Source organism: Sinocyclocheilus anshuiensis, unplaced genomic scaffold (genome assembly GCF_001515605.1).
Source record: "Sinocyclocheilus anshuiensis isolate Anshui unplaced genomic scaffold, SAMN03320099.WGS_v1.1 scaffold202, whole genome shotgun sequence".
In the NCBI taxonomy this organism is placed as follows: domain Eukaryota; kingdom Metazoa; phylum Chordata; class Actinopteri; order Cypriniformes; family Cyprinidae; genus Sinocyclocheilus; species Sinocyclocheilus anshuiensis.
Genome location: NW_015542342.1, coordinates 34,682 through 49,495, shown reverse-complemented (window position 1 = coordinate 49,495; position 14,814 = coordinate 34,682). Strand labels below are relative to the sequence as shown.

Below are 14,814 nucleotides of genomic sequence, written 5' to 3'. Positions count from 1 at the left end.
CTATCTATCTATCTATCCATCTGTCTGTCTATCTATCTATCCGTCTGTCTATCTATATCTATCTAATCATCGCCTATCTATCTATATATCTATCTATCTATCTATCTATCAATCATCGCCTATCTATCAATCATCGCCTATCTATCTATCTATCCATCTGTCTGTCTATCTATCTATCCGTCTGTCTATCTATATCTATCTAATCATCGCCTATCTATCTATATATCTATCTATCTATCTATCTATCAATCATCGCCTATCTATCTATCTATCTATCCATCTGTCTGTCTATCTATCAATCATCGCCTATCTATCTATCTATCCATCTGTCTGTCTATCTATCTATCCGTCTGTCTATCTATATCTATCTAATCATCGCCTATCTATCTATATATCTATCTATCTATCTATCTATCAATCATCGCCTATCTATCTATCTATCTAATCATCGCCTATCTATCTATATATCTATCTATCTATCTATCTATCTATCTATCTATCAATCATCGCCTATCTATCTATCTATCTAATCATCGCCTATCTATCTATATATCTATCTATCTATCTATCTATCTATCTATCTATCAATCATCGCCTATCTATCTATCTATCTAATCATCGCCTATCTATCTATATATCTATCTATCTATCTATCTATCTATCTATCTATCAATCATCGCCTATCTATCTATCTATCTAATCATCGCCTATCTATCTATATATCTATCTATCTATCTATCTATCTATCTATCTATCAATCATCGCCTATCTATCTATCTATCTAATCATCGCCTATCTATCTATATATCTATCTATCTATCTATCTATCTATCTATCTATCAATCATCGCCTATCTATCTATCTATCTATCTATCAATCATCGCCTATCTATCAATCATCACCTATCTATCTATCTATCTATCATCGCCTATCTATCTATCTATCTATCATCACCTATCTATCATCGCCTATCTATCTATCTATCTATAATCGCCTATCTATCTATCTATCTATCTATCTATCTATCATCTATCTATCTATCATCGCCTATCTATCTATCATCGCCTATCTATCTATCTAGTCAAGTAGAATAATATCTACATGCTTATTACTGTAGAGACACCTCAAGAAGAAATTCCCTCCTTCAAACCCCTTTAGAAGGTCAGGAAGGATTATTCCCAAATTTAAAGGTAAATACTTTACCAGTTGTTCATTAGACAATGTGCAAATTCAAGAACAGCCCTCATAATGAAGTCATATATATTTAAAAAAAAATAATAATAATGTATTTGCAGCTGCAAGAGTGAAGAAGAGCATGCAGAAGTGGAGCCCCAGCAAGTCAGTGCTCAGACTGAAGGCTCTGGAAGAATACTGCAGTGAACTGCTGAAGAGTGATCCCCGTATCTGCCAGAGCTCAGAGCTCCTCCAGTTCCTGCTTCCCAAACCCCAGGACCTCGATTCGGACTTTGCAAAAAACAGGTAAGCGGATGCTGCAAAAACAAGCAGAGCGGAAAATAATAAACACATGCTAGAATTTTCAAAACAATACGAAGTCTCTGAAACGGAACCAAATTAAAGATTGTGTTTTGTCCGGCAGTATCGTGATCATGCCATCAGAGACCTCTCTGCGCAGCAGTAATGTCGGGATGAACAATGTTACTCAACCCTTTGTTGCTGAAACATACCGATGCATAGCTACTTACGAGACCAAGGACACCAAGAATCAACCCTTCAAGGTTGAGGTGGATGAGATTGTGGATGTGCTCATTAGGGACCGAAAAGGTGAGAACAACTCATTTGGCCTTTGAATTGTTTGCCAGACTACACAGAGTCTCTAAAAATGTAGTCTCTAACCTTGCTGTACTTGGTCTCATCAGGATGGTGGCTGGTGGAAAATGAAGCCAAATGTCTCGCTTGGTTTCCTGCTCCGTATCTACAGAGAGCTGAGATGGGTGATGATGGTCCTGATGTGATGGATGGCGGCAGTACGTACCGGTTTAGTGGTTTCTAATGTGTTCTGCCAGTATTTATTTGGAAATAAAACCGGTTCGGCTGCACTGTGAATGTTGCACATTCTTGTGTTCTGTATCAGCCTTCCTTTGGAAACCAATATGGAAATCAACCTAATTATGCTTATACCACTAACTTTGACAATGAATGAATTCTGGTCACTTTGTTGTCGCCAATCACTGTGAAGGCACAAATCAAAAGTACAGGGGTGTCAACATCCTGCAAAGTTCAGGCCCAACTTGTCTGGACGTTTCTAGTAATCCTGAAGACCTTGATTAGCTGGTCCAGGTGTGTTTGATTAGGATTGGAGCTGAACTCTGCAGGATAGCGACTCGAAACCAATGCTGTTTGATGTTAAGAATGCATTCATCTGTTCACCAAGTTGTTCTTAACATTTTGCATTCGTCAGGTGTTTTCTATGTTGCTGCCAAAAGTTACAAAGCCATGAACAGTGATGAACTCTCAGTCGAGATCGGGTCTGTGGTAGAGGTGCTACAGAAGTCTGACAACGGCTGGTGGATAGTGAGGTAAATAATCTCATTTACTGAGAAAAATGAGCTGATGAAATACACAGCAGTTATGTAACGGGCAGCAATGCTTATCCTGCTCAGTCTGGAAACAAACTTGGCACTCTGGTGGAAAATGAAGCCAAATGTCTCGCTTGGTTTCCTGCTCCGTATCTACAGAGAGCTGAGATGGGTGATGATGGTCCTGATGTGATGGATGGCGGCAGTACGTACCGGTTTAGTGGTTTCTAATGTGTTCTGCCAGTATTTATTTGGAAATAAAACCGGTTCGGCTGCACTGTGAATGTTGCACATTCTTGTGTTCTGTATCAGCCTTCCTTTGGAAACCAATATGGAAATCAACCTAATTATGCTTATACCACTAACTTTGACAATGAATGAATTCTGGTCACTTTGTTGTCGCCAATCACTGTGAAGGCACAAATCAAAAGTACAGGGGTGTCAACATCCTGCAAAGTTCAGGCCCAACTTGTCTGGACGTTTCTAGTAATCCTGAAGACCTTGATTAGCTGGTCCAGGTGTGTTTGATTAGGATTGGAGCTGAACTCTGCAGGATAGCGACTCGAAACCAATGCTGTTTGATGTTAAGAATGCATTCATCTGTTCACCAAGTTGTTCTTAACATTTTGCATTCGTCAGGTGTTTTCTATGTTGCTGCCAAAAGTTACAAAGCCATGAACAGTGATGAACTCTCAGTCGAGATCGGGTCTGTGGTAGAGGTGCTACAGAAGTCTGACAACGGCTGGTGGATAGTGAGGTAAATCATCTCGTTTACTGAGAAAAATGAGCTGATGAAGTACACAGCAGTTATGTAACGGGCAGCAATGCTTATCCTGCTCAGAGTCTGGAAACAAACTTGGCACTCGCGTTACATCCTCATTTTTGTGGACTAGTTTTACCAGTTTGCTTCGTCCTTGTTTACTTTCAATGAAACCAACTTACCCAATGATTTTACATAAGCTCTAATGCTAATCCTAGATCATTCCTCAAGGATTGAGAGCTGTCTTTGTCTATCCTTCAGGTACAATCGAAAGGCAGGATTTGTACCAGCTATGTACCTGCAACCGTACAGTAACCCACGGATTCACCTGATGCCCGCTAAGAGGGAGATGACCAGCTCCACTCTTGACTTGGCACAGCTTCATCGTCCTGGAGAAGATTTCCTGCAGGTCTCCGGCCGTGAGCTTAGCAGATCCCAGGACAACCTGGGACCTTCAGGAAGCACCTTGGACCCTAAAGACAAGCAGATGTCACGTTCAATGAGTGGGTTTCCGTCAATCCGAGTGGAGTTTGCCAAGAACGGTCCGCAAAGCAGTCTGAGCGACGACAGCAAAGCGTTCAGTGACCAAAGCAGCTTCTCCGGCAGCGATTCGCTAAATTGCTTGGATTCGGAAGAGCATTTACGCCAGAGTCGCACCCCTACGCCAGACTCTTCAGGCAGCCTGAGCCCTGAAAGTGCCGGAGAAGGCAAGATGATCGGCAGCAGTCTCAACAAGATGCCCTCCACCCCCAAGATACCACCCAGACCCCAAGCTCAGGAGATACTCAAACGCTGCACCACCGTCACACGCAAAAACCTGCAGAGAACCAATTAGGCCAATGTCTCACGCACTTTATGTTACATTACATGTTTGAGGAGAAAATCCAAGAGTCCATGTCCAGAGAAGCATTAGGTCTACTTACGTAGTAACTAGATGTGTACGTAGTATGTAACCACAGTGTAAGTACACATTGGTACATAGTATCTAGAGCTGTAATGTTTGTGTAACTACACACATGTAACAACCCACTGAATGGTATGTGTAAATACAAATGTGTAACAGGACATTGGTAACAACACTTTTTGGTAATGAAAGTACAAATGTGTAACAGGACTAACAGCACTTTTTGGTAAAGAAAGTGTTACACTTTATATTAGATTTACTATGTAATTACTCTGATGTTACACAGCAGCGGCCAGTAAAGTTAGGCTTTACATATAAATTGTGGCTGGTGTCCAGAATGTTACACTTTATATTAAGTGGACAGTTCCTGAGGAGTTACCATGTAAGTACACCAACTCGAGATCCAACTCCTCCCACTTTACATATCCCTAAACCTACCCATCTCCACCCCCCGGATCAAATGGTTCCAATTACTCTTATACATATTGTTGTTACAAAATGTAGTTTTATAATTCCTGTTACACGAGTACTTAGTGAAGTGAAAAAAAGTGTTGTTACCAATGTCCTATTACACATTTGTACTTACACAAACCATCCTGAGGGTTGTTACATGTGTGTAGTTACAGAAATATTACAGCTCTAGATACTATGTACCAATGTGTACTTACACTGTGGTTACATACTACATACACATCTAGTTACTATGCAAGTACACAGGTATTACGGCCACTTAATATAAAGTGGGACCAAGCATTATTGTCCACTGCGTAACACTTGCTTGATGCCAATGTGATTATTTGATGGACAAATTATGGAGCTTCAGGAGAGATTCTTGTGCGCATTTATTTTACTAGAACTAAGTTTAGATCTTATTCTCGGAACGGAATATTGCGCGTGTTACAAATGATTGATCTACATGTTTCTAAAGAAGCTGCTCTTATTCTAATAGACGAATGTAGATTTTCTTTTACTAAAGAAAAGATAATGATCGACACAGCCTAGAAATGTTTTTTAGAAATCGGATACAGAATATATATCTAAGATTTGTGTCTTTCCTAGTTTTCCCTCGCTTGAAGAAAAAAAAAATATTTTTCCAGAGTGGAAAATATTACTTGTGCCTTATATGCATTGTATATCCTGACATATTATACTGTGTACACTCTTCAGAGTTGATTTGGTGTATGTTTTTCCCATGATGATTGCCTGTAAATATAAAATAAAATATTTAACCCTAAAGACTGCCATTATTGGAGTGTTCATTTCTGCAAATGGATTGTTAAAGAGATCTTTTAATTTGTAGTGGCAATCTAATGTACAAGAAGCATATCTTATTAAGTGTAATGTATGCCAAAAAACACAGGTTAGGATCAGTTCTTTAAGGACCAATGTCCAAGTCAGAGGTCTCCAATCGTTGGCTCCAACTCAATCAATCCCACCTTAACCAGCTAATTATTCCTGTATCTCAAAGAGTAGAGTTTGACATTAGCAACACCAAGGTCATGGGTTCGATTCCCATGCACGAATGACTAAAAAACAGTTATGTGCCTTATATGCATTGTATATCCTGACATATTATACTGTGTACACTCTTCAGAGTTGATTTGGTGTATGTTTTTCCCATGATGATTGCCTGTAAATATAAAATAAAATATTTAACCCTAAAGACTGCCATTATTGGAGTGTTCATTTCTGCAAATGGATTGTTAAAGAGATCTTTTAATTTGTAGTGGCAATCTAATGTACAAGAAGCATATCTTATTAAGTGTAATGTATGCCAAAAAACACAGGTTAGGATCAGTTCTTTAAGGACCAATGTCCAAGTCAGAGGTCTCCAATCGTTGGCTCCAACTCAATCAATCCCACCTTAACCAGCTAATTATTCCTGTATCTCAAATAGTAGAGTTTGACATTAGCAACACCAAGGTCATGGGTTCGATTCCCACGCACGAATGACTAAAAAACAGTTAAAGTATTCAAATGCATTAATCTAAATGTGTTGAGATGTTGGAGAAGGGTTGGCAGTGAGATCAGCAGGAACGTAGCTCTCCAGGCTATTCCTGTTTTAAGTTTATTGCTAATGTTACTGTGGCTTAAACCAAAGGTGTCCAAGTCCTGCTCAAAAGGTTAAAGGTTCTTTACACGTAGTGACAGTTCTACTTAGAACTCTAGCATCCTGAAGAACCCTTTCATGCTGAAATGGTTCTTTGTGTTAAAGTTCTTAAATGTTTTTCAAACCTGTAACTGTCAAAGCAGCTCAGTACTGATTTTCTGGAGTTCAGTGATCCAACTACAGACTGTCAACACACTCTCAACAGGTAAATTACTTCATTCTTACATTTAAATACCAATTTAACTTTAAAATTGTAACTGGTTTCCAAACAAACATGTTGTTTTTGTTACATAGCTCTGTTTACGCTTAGGATACTTCTCTTCTCCACTAAGTAACATTGAATATATAAACCATATTGTTAGAATTTTTTAATTATTGCTTGGGTTTATGCATAAACATACCCAGTCAAAAAAAAATAAATAAAGCTATATCATGACTTTATATCACTTTTTTCTTTTAAGATTGTGAAGGGCTCACGTCATGTCCATTTTTTTTACTACTTTTGGCCTTCGTGAACAATTGTTTTTACATAAACAAATGGAAGAGACAAACTGTAACTCTAAACTCAAACTTTGTCGATTACCAGAGAAAACGAGAAAAAAAAATTAATAAAATAAAATAAAATTTTCACTAAACATAGAATGAGAACACTTTTTTTGTTGTTTAAAATGTACCATCATTCACTAAAATATATAGTATTTGATATGTAAAAAAGCCCAAATCATCCTTTTAGTGGTTTATTTTGAACATTTATTCCTATTAATGTTGTCCATTGACTTTCAAATAATTGCGAAATTACTATAAATACAATTTTTGCTTTTTAACCAAGAATCTTCCTCCAAGCTGAACATTATTTCAAACACATGAAGGAGAATAAAACGTATTCTTCTTCTCCAATAGATATGAACATGATATAATTTGAAGATTGACAAAAGAGCTACTTAACAAAACACTTAAGGTTATTTTGCAATTGGTGTGGAGATACAAACAGGAAACCCCTGTTAATTGTTGACGAATCAGAAAATTCTGAAAGGTCATAAGCAGTCCATGAATTCAACAAACAGTACTAAATGAAAGACTCGTGACTGACAGCTACAGCAGCCGATCACCTTATATTTGCTGTTTTGGAGGGGTCAGAATCCGTAGACTTGCTGGTCATTTCCATGACACTATCTTCATCTTCACTATCATCTACGACACTCTTCACACGGTTCGGTTTCACATGAGCGCTTTTAGATGTGCTGACGCTTTCATCTTCATCAAGGAGCTCCTCTGTTGTTTCTGAATCCTCCAGATCTTCCTCTTCATCTTCTTGTCGCTGCTGAGATACTGGATTGTCTGTCATCTCCACTGGTTGCTTGTCTATGATGAAGATGGATTGAGGGCTGGTGTCCATCTCATCATCATCATCATCATCATCCAAGTTCACACTAGAGAAAAACAGCAGACCAACAGGTGATGTACTGAACAAACTTTCAAACGAATGACAGGGGAACCACACATAAAAACGGCATTATATTATAAAATAAAAACAGTAAAAACATAAATATTCGACCCTGGAGCACAAAACCAGTCATAAGGGTCAATTTTTTGAGATTTATGCATCAGCTGAAATCTGAATAAATAAGCGTTCCATTGATGTGTGGTTTGTTAGGATCAGACAATATTTGGCCGAGATACAACTATCTGAAAATCTGGAATCTGAGGGTGCAAAAAAATCTAAATATTGAGAAAATCATCTTTAAAGTTGTCCAAATGAAGTTCTTAGCAATGCATATTACTAATCAAAAATTAAGTTTTGATATATTTACGGTAGGAAATCTACTAAATATCTTCATGGAACATGATCTTTACTTAATATCCTAATGATTTTTGGCATAAAAGAAAAATGTATAATTTTGACCCATACAATGTATTGTTGGCTATTGCTACAAATATACCCCAGTGACTTAAGACGTGCTCCAGGCTCACATATTGTGAAATATTATTACAATTTAAAGTTACTGTTTTCTATTTGAATATCTTGTAAAATGTAATTTATTCCTGTGATGCAAAGCTGAATTTTCAGCATCGTTACTCCAGTCTTCAGTGTCACAGGCTTTATATTTTTGTAGAAAGTTCAAAAGAACAGCATTTATTGAAACGGACAACTTTTTTAACATTATAAATGTCTTTACGGTCAGTTTTGAGCGATTTAATGCATCCTTACTGAATAAAAGTATTAATTTATACAATAAATAAATCTGACTGACCCAAAACTTTTGAACAGTAGTGTACATTTAAAACTTTGTGAACATCCACCATATTTGTTCTGTCATAAAACTCATTTTTTCACAATACCTGGGCGTTTCAACTGTATTGAGTTTCTGCTGATTTAGTGCATAAATCATATTGTTAACATATGTGGCCCTGGAGCACAAAAGCAGTCTTAAGTCGCTGGGGTATATTTGTAGCAATAGCCAAAAATACATTGTATGGGTCACAATTATACATTTCTCTTTTATGCCAAAAATCATTAGGATATTAAGTAAAGATCATGTTCCATGAAGATATTTTGTAAATTTCCTACAGTAAATATATCAAAACTTAATTTTTGATTAGTAATATGCATTGCTAAGAACTTAATTTGGACAACTTTAAAGATGATTTTCTCAATATTTAGATTTTTTTGCACCCTCAGATTCCAGATTTTCAAATAGCTGTATCTCGACCAAATATTGTCCAATCCTAACAAAACCACACACCAATGGAAAGCTTATTAATTCAGCTTTCAGATGATGTATAAATCTCAATTTCAAAAAATTGACCCTTATGACTGGTTTTGTGGTCCAGGGTCGCAAATTAGTGCTTTTCATTCAGATTCCAAACAGATGTTGCACGCTTTGATCAGTAGACTAGCGGAGTTCTAAAAGTGTTCAACTGAATCCGTATTTTAACTTCTTAATTTTCTACACAGGAAACTCGTATTTTTGCAAGCAGCTTCAAACAGCTTTACTGTTGTGTTTCAGGTAGCGATATGAAGACAGGCCACAGCAGTTGAACGGGTCACATAACTCATTTAATAACAATTCTTAACACACATACATCTCGTCTTTCCCTCTACTTCTTTTTCTCCCTTTCCTCTCTCCCCCACTCGTCCTATCTCCCTCTTGTGGTCTTAGTAAGCATAACATTGAATAACAGGACACCACATCTCCCCCGTTACGTGACAATTTCACTTAGTACCCATTACTCAAAACAGTTAATAACTTCAATAAGAACATACATGCATAAGCTTCCACCTTATAACAAAGTTCCTTTAAAGTAATTAAGGAACTGTAACTACGTCCCTTAAATTCTGACTCTCGGGAACATTTACTTCTACATTCAGGGATCCAACAGAATAACAGCATAGCAATGACTATATTGAATCTCCATATTCAATTTATGTACGTACATACATTCAGTAATCCAAACCACTGTATGCTTTTACTTGCTCACATAATCTTTCAGCCAAAATGGTGGTTTACGCTGTCTAACAGAATATCTTTCCAAGCCCTGATCAGTATTCAGAACATTTGCCTCTGAAACATCAGCAGCAGGCTGATCTGAAGTTGGCTTCCCAACCAGTGGGACCAAGGATAAGTGAGAAGAATGCCACAGTCGTCCATCCGCCAATCTGTACGTGCTTGGGCCTACTTGTTCCTTTATTTCCACAGGTTGTGTGAACTTTGAATGTCCTTTGGGAAAGCGTGTTGGTTTCCGAATACGGACTCTATTCCCCACCTGAAACATAGGCACCCGAGCCCCTCGTTTCGCATCAGAGTATTGCTTCATTCTATTCTGACGAATCGACACTCGCTGTCGAACTTCCCTGTCAGGTGTGTTCTTGGAATGATGTGTAAACACAGTGAGTTTGGTCCTCATTTTTCTACCGTACAACAGTTCAAATGGTGAAACACCAGTCATTACATGTGGGGCAGAACGATAGGTCTGCAAAAAGTCCAAGACAGCTTGTTTCCATGGTCGCTTCTGAAGAATGGCCATTTGCACACAGTCTTTAAGAACCTTATTGAATCTTTCCACAGCCCCATTAGCTGCAGGATGGTACACGGACGTCTTGATGTGTGTGATATTCCGTTCATCCAAGAAAGCAGTAAAGACTGAAGAGGTAAGTTGCGGTCCATTATCAGTTACCAGACATTCTGGGTTTCCATGTCTGCTGAAAACAGAATTCAGGAATCCAATGACTACAGATGTCGTAATGGAAGGCGTAAACGCCACCTCTGGCCATTTTGAGTAATAGTCTGTCAGAGTAATAGCGTATCTACAGTCATAAGCAGCTGTCTCAAAGGGTCCTACTATGTCCAAACCCAACTTCAACCATGGAGTGTCAGGGAGAGGCACTGGCTGTAATGGAGAAGCAGTAGTCTTTACAGTCCTGTCTGATTCTTGGCACAACGAACATGCTGCAATCTGAGTTTGAACCATAGCGTCCATTCCGGGAAACCAATACAGCTCGCGCAACCGCTGTTTGGTCCTTACTATGCCCTGATGATTCTCATGTGCTAAAGTGACCATGGTTCTGCGCAGCGTCACTGGAACCACCAAACGTGAACCCCGGAACACAAGATTGTTGGTCACACAAAGTTCATGTCTCATTTTGAAGTACGGTTGCAGTGGAGAACCCAGGGCTTTTGCTGAAGCTGGCCAACCCTTTTCAATCTACAGCTTTTCTCACAGAAAATGGCAGGCGTCGTAATTTCTGTCGTACTGGAACGACTGAATCTGACACTTTGACTTTATGCATAAACCCTACAGCACAGCCTACTGAGGGTGAGTCCACTTGAGTAGAAAGTTGTAACACAGGTTCTGGCATGATTTTATCTCCTTTAATGCACAGTTTTAGAGCTGATATGAGGTCCATGCCCATTAACGCGGTTCCTTTGTCCACCACATAGAAATTCACTGAACATTTGCGGCAGTCTTTTACTACTGTTGCATGCAGGCAGCCGATCACATTAATTGGAGTACGCGAGTAAGTGACTAAGCACGCTGCAGGTGGCTGTAGAGGTACTTCACCGAAGTAATCATCATACATGCTCTTAGGCAGAACCGAAACAGAGGCACCAGTATCAACGGTCAGTGAAACAGGCCTCTGACTTGCACCAGCTTCGACTTGAACAGTACATTGGAGTTTGGAACTTGCATCTTTATCTTGTAGTAACAGTAGCGTGTACTCAGGCATTAGCACTTCCTGCACTGTGTGAGTTTGTGTAGTTCTACAAACACGTGCAAAATGTCCTTTTTTCTTGCAATTTTTACAGGTTACCTTAGCTGCTGGACATTCTACTGCATTTGCGAGGTGTTTATCCGATCCGCAGCGAAAGCAGGTACGAGTGGCTGAAGTCACAGTCCGAGTCGTTGTGAAGGGAGCAGTCGAGCGCGCGCTAGCCATTCTATTTTTAGATCCCCCAGCGCTGCGTCCATGAACTTTTGCATGTCGTTGCATACTCACAGTCTGTACAGAAAAGTTCTGTGTATTCGTTATTGCTTTAGCATGTTCTCCAGCAGATTCAACTTGTGCAATTGTAACAGCATTGGCTAATGTTAATTTGTCCTGCAGCAAAAGTCTCTCTCGGATACGCGGATTAGTGACGTTTTCCACGAGCTGGTCACGAATCATATCGTCTGCATTTGTAAACTCACACGTGGATGAAAGTTCTCTCAGTGCAGCAACATACTGGATTATAGACTCACCAGCTTGTTGAATTCTTTTTCGGAATGTGTGTCGCTCCATAACCACGTTCAACTTGGGTGTAAAATGAGCATGTAAAGCAGTAATTGCAGCGGACATTGTATCGCCCGTGTCAGGTAACGTGTAGAATATTCTCTGCCCCTCTGTGCCCAGGCAGTGCAACAGTAGGGCTCTTTTCCTGGCTTCCGACCATTCCTGTCCTTGGACGTCGATCACTAGCAGTGATCATTTTGAAACATCCGTTCCCATGTCTTGAAGGGAATCGCGCGATCACCCGGAGCAGGTAAGAAGAAGTTAGGAAATGGTGCAGCCGATGCCATCTTTGCAGCAATCGTGGTCGCCTCGTCGCCAATATGTTGTGTTTCAGGTAGCGATATGAAGACACGCCACAGCAGCTGAACGGGTCACATAACTCATTTAATAACATCGTGTAACACACATACATCTCGTCTCTCACTCTACTTCTTTTTCTCCCTTTCCTCTCTCCCCCACTCGTCCTATCTCCCTCTTGTGGTCTTAGTAAGCATAACATTGAATAACAGGACACCACATTTACTATCTTGCGCTCTCCAAAGCGAGCAAGCCAATGTCAACAATAGCCAGGGAAAATTTGGCAAGATGTTTAATAAGTGAAACTCAATAAGACGTTTACCGAGTGAATCTTTAATAGGTGAAAGAAATATTTAACATTTGTTAAAAGGAAATCTGGGTGCACTGTATTTATTTAAACCTACTTCCTGAAAGATTGTAATTAAGCGGTGACTCGTGTAATTCGACAGAACTGTAGACAGGTCAACCAAGGAAATATCTTTTCAAATAATTTAATTTTGTATGTGACATACTTTACTGTGGTGACATCTGTTTGGGTAAAAGCTTTATGTATTTAGATTTATACATCCAAGTCTGGGTGGGTTTTCTGACATTGTAAGATGTTTGCTAGATTGTTGATCATTCCTTTTTATAGCACAAATATAAAGGACTTGTTTCGCACCAAAGTTTAATATTCATAGTTAGAAGTTTGTTCAGATCATTAACCCTGAACAATAGAAATACTGATGCTTCCCTTAGCAAAAAACACTGTTTTAAAGGGGTCATATGATGTGATTTCAAGTTTTCCTTTACTGATGCTTCCCTTAGCAAAAAACACTGTTTTAAAGGGGTCATATGATGCGATTTCAAGTTTTCCTTTCTCTTTGGAGTGTTACAAGCTGATTGTGAATAGATAAGATCCCTAAAGTTGCAAAGACTAAAGTCTTAAACCCAAAGAGATATTCTATTTAAAAGTTAATGTCTACGTCACTGTGTGGGAAGATCTGCATAACACCGCCCAAATGTTCACGCAAAGAAAGAAGGCGTAACTTTTATTCTCGCTGTAGTATTGTTGCCGCCAATTCAGCCAATCACAACGCACTGGATAGCTGGCCAATCAGAGCACAGCTCGCTTTTCAGACCGATGAGCTTTGTAAAAATCGACGTGTTTCAGAAAGGCAGGGCATAGAGGAGAAACAATAATGTACAGTATGTGGAAAATAATGTGTTTTTTGAACTTTAAACCGCATAAACACATTGCATTACACCAAATACACAAAATAATGTTCTTTTTAGCAACGTCATATGACCCCTTTAATGAATACAATACTAGAAAGTTTTGTGAAAACTTTACCTGTCGATACCACCTGTAATACGCATCTTCTGCCACATATAATCGAGAAACATTGAGGCCTGCAGAAGGCGGCCAATCCGCTGCATGTGTCTCTCTGCAGGAAGTAAGAAACAATCACATTTGTTACGCTAGATTTCAATGCAATAGCCAGAAATACTGGTCTCTTGTGTTTATCATGGGTGAACTTAATTGTAATAAAAATAACACCCCACCTGTGTAGGGTATGAGGGCCTCGAGATGAGTACGAGTGGCCTGATACTGCAGGATTTCCTCCGGGCTCAGGTGTGTGAGCAGCACCTGCAGCACGGCCTGGGCATCCAGACAGCTGCGTGAATTAGTGTTCCACACCACACAGTATCGCAGCAGCGACTCTGAACACGACACACGCCACAGTCACACAATCAGGCAACGCAGACAACAGCCTGGTGCACCAACACATGACGTCTACCTTTCTGATCCTGACGGAGTTTCAGGAGCGTCTTTTCTAGCTCCTGTATCCCATCCTCCTGCTGGCGAATTTCTGTTGAGGATTAAAGAAAAGGAACATATGTGAGCACAAAAGCAGTGTTAAGTCGCTGGGGTATATTTGTAGCAATAGCCAACAATACATTGTATGGGTCAAAATGATAGATTTTTCTTTTATGTCAAAAATCATTAGGATATTAAGTAAAGATCATGTTCCATGGAGATATTTTGTAAATTTCCTACTGTAAATATATCAAAACTTAATTTTTGATTAGTAATATGCATTGCTAAGAACTTCATTTGGACAACTTTAAAGATGATTTTCTCAATATTTAGATTTTTTTTGCACCCTCAGATTCCAGATTTTCAAATAGTTGTATCTCGGACAAATATTGTCCTAAATATATTTATATATATATATACATACAGTGCTTAGACCACAGCTGCCCTAAACTATTGGTGAATACCAAAATAATTTTTTATGTTTTGGTTATTCCACACCAGCATGTGTAAGCTCTTTCGTCACTGTATTTCTAATGCTGAAATATAATTATTGTTGGGATTTAATGGATTTAAAGATAGACTGCACAAAAGTTTCATCAAAAGCAAACTATTTGGAAGTCAATAACTGTGGAAAA

At 39.0% G+C, this 14,814-nt stretch overlaps 1 protein-coding gene and 1 pseudogene across 1 annotated transcript in view; one reads left to right on the top strand and one right to left on the bottom strand.

Moving 5' to 3' along the window:
* Nucleotides 1-4,195, top strand: part of LOC107691242 (NADPH oxidase organizer 1-like) — a 6,742-nt gene extending 2,547 nt beyond the window's left edge. Inside the window, exons 4-8 of the mRNA XM_016489747.1 lie at nt 1,296-1,479; nt 1,598-1,782; nt 1,878-1,985; nt 2,420-2,537; nt 3,559-4,195. Of these exons, the coding sequence (XP_016345233.1) occupies nt 1,296-1,479; nt 1,598-1,782; nt 1,878-1,985; nt 2,420-2,537; nt 3,559-4,132 (1,169 nt within the window). The 3' untranslated portion in view covers nt 4,133-4,195. The remainder of the gene's footprint in view (nt 1-1,295; nt 1,480-1,597; nt 1,783-1,877; nt 1,986-2,419; nt 2,538-3,558) is intronic.
* A 2,856-nt stretch (nt 4,196-7,051) lies between these two features.
* Nucleotides 7,052-14,814, bottom strand: part of LOC107691237 (transducin beta-like protein 3) — a 28,038-nt pseudogene continuing 20,275 nt past the window's right edge.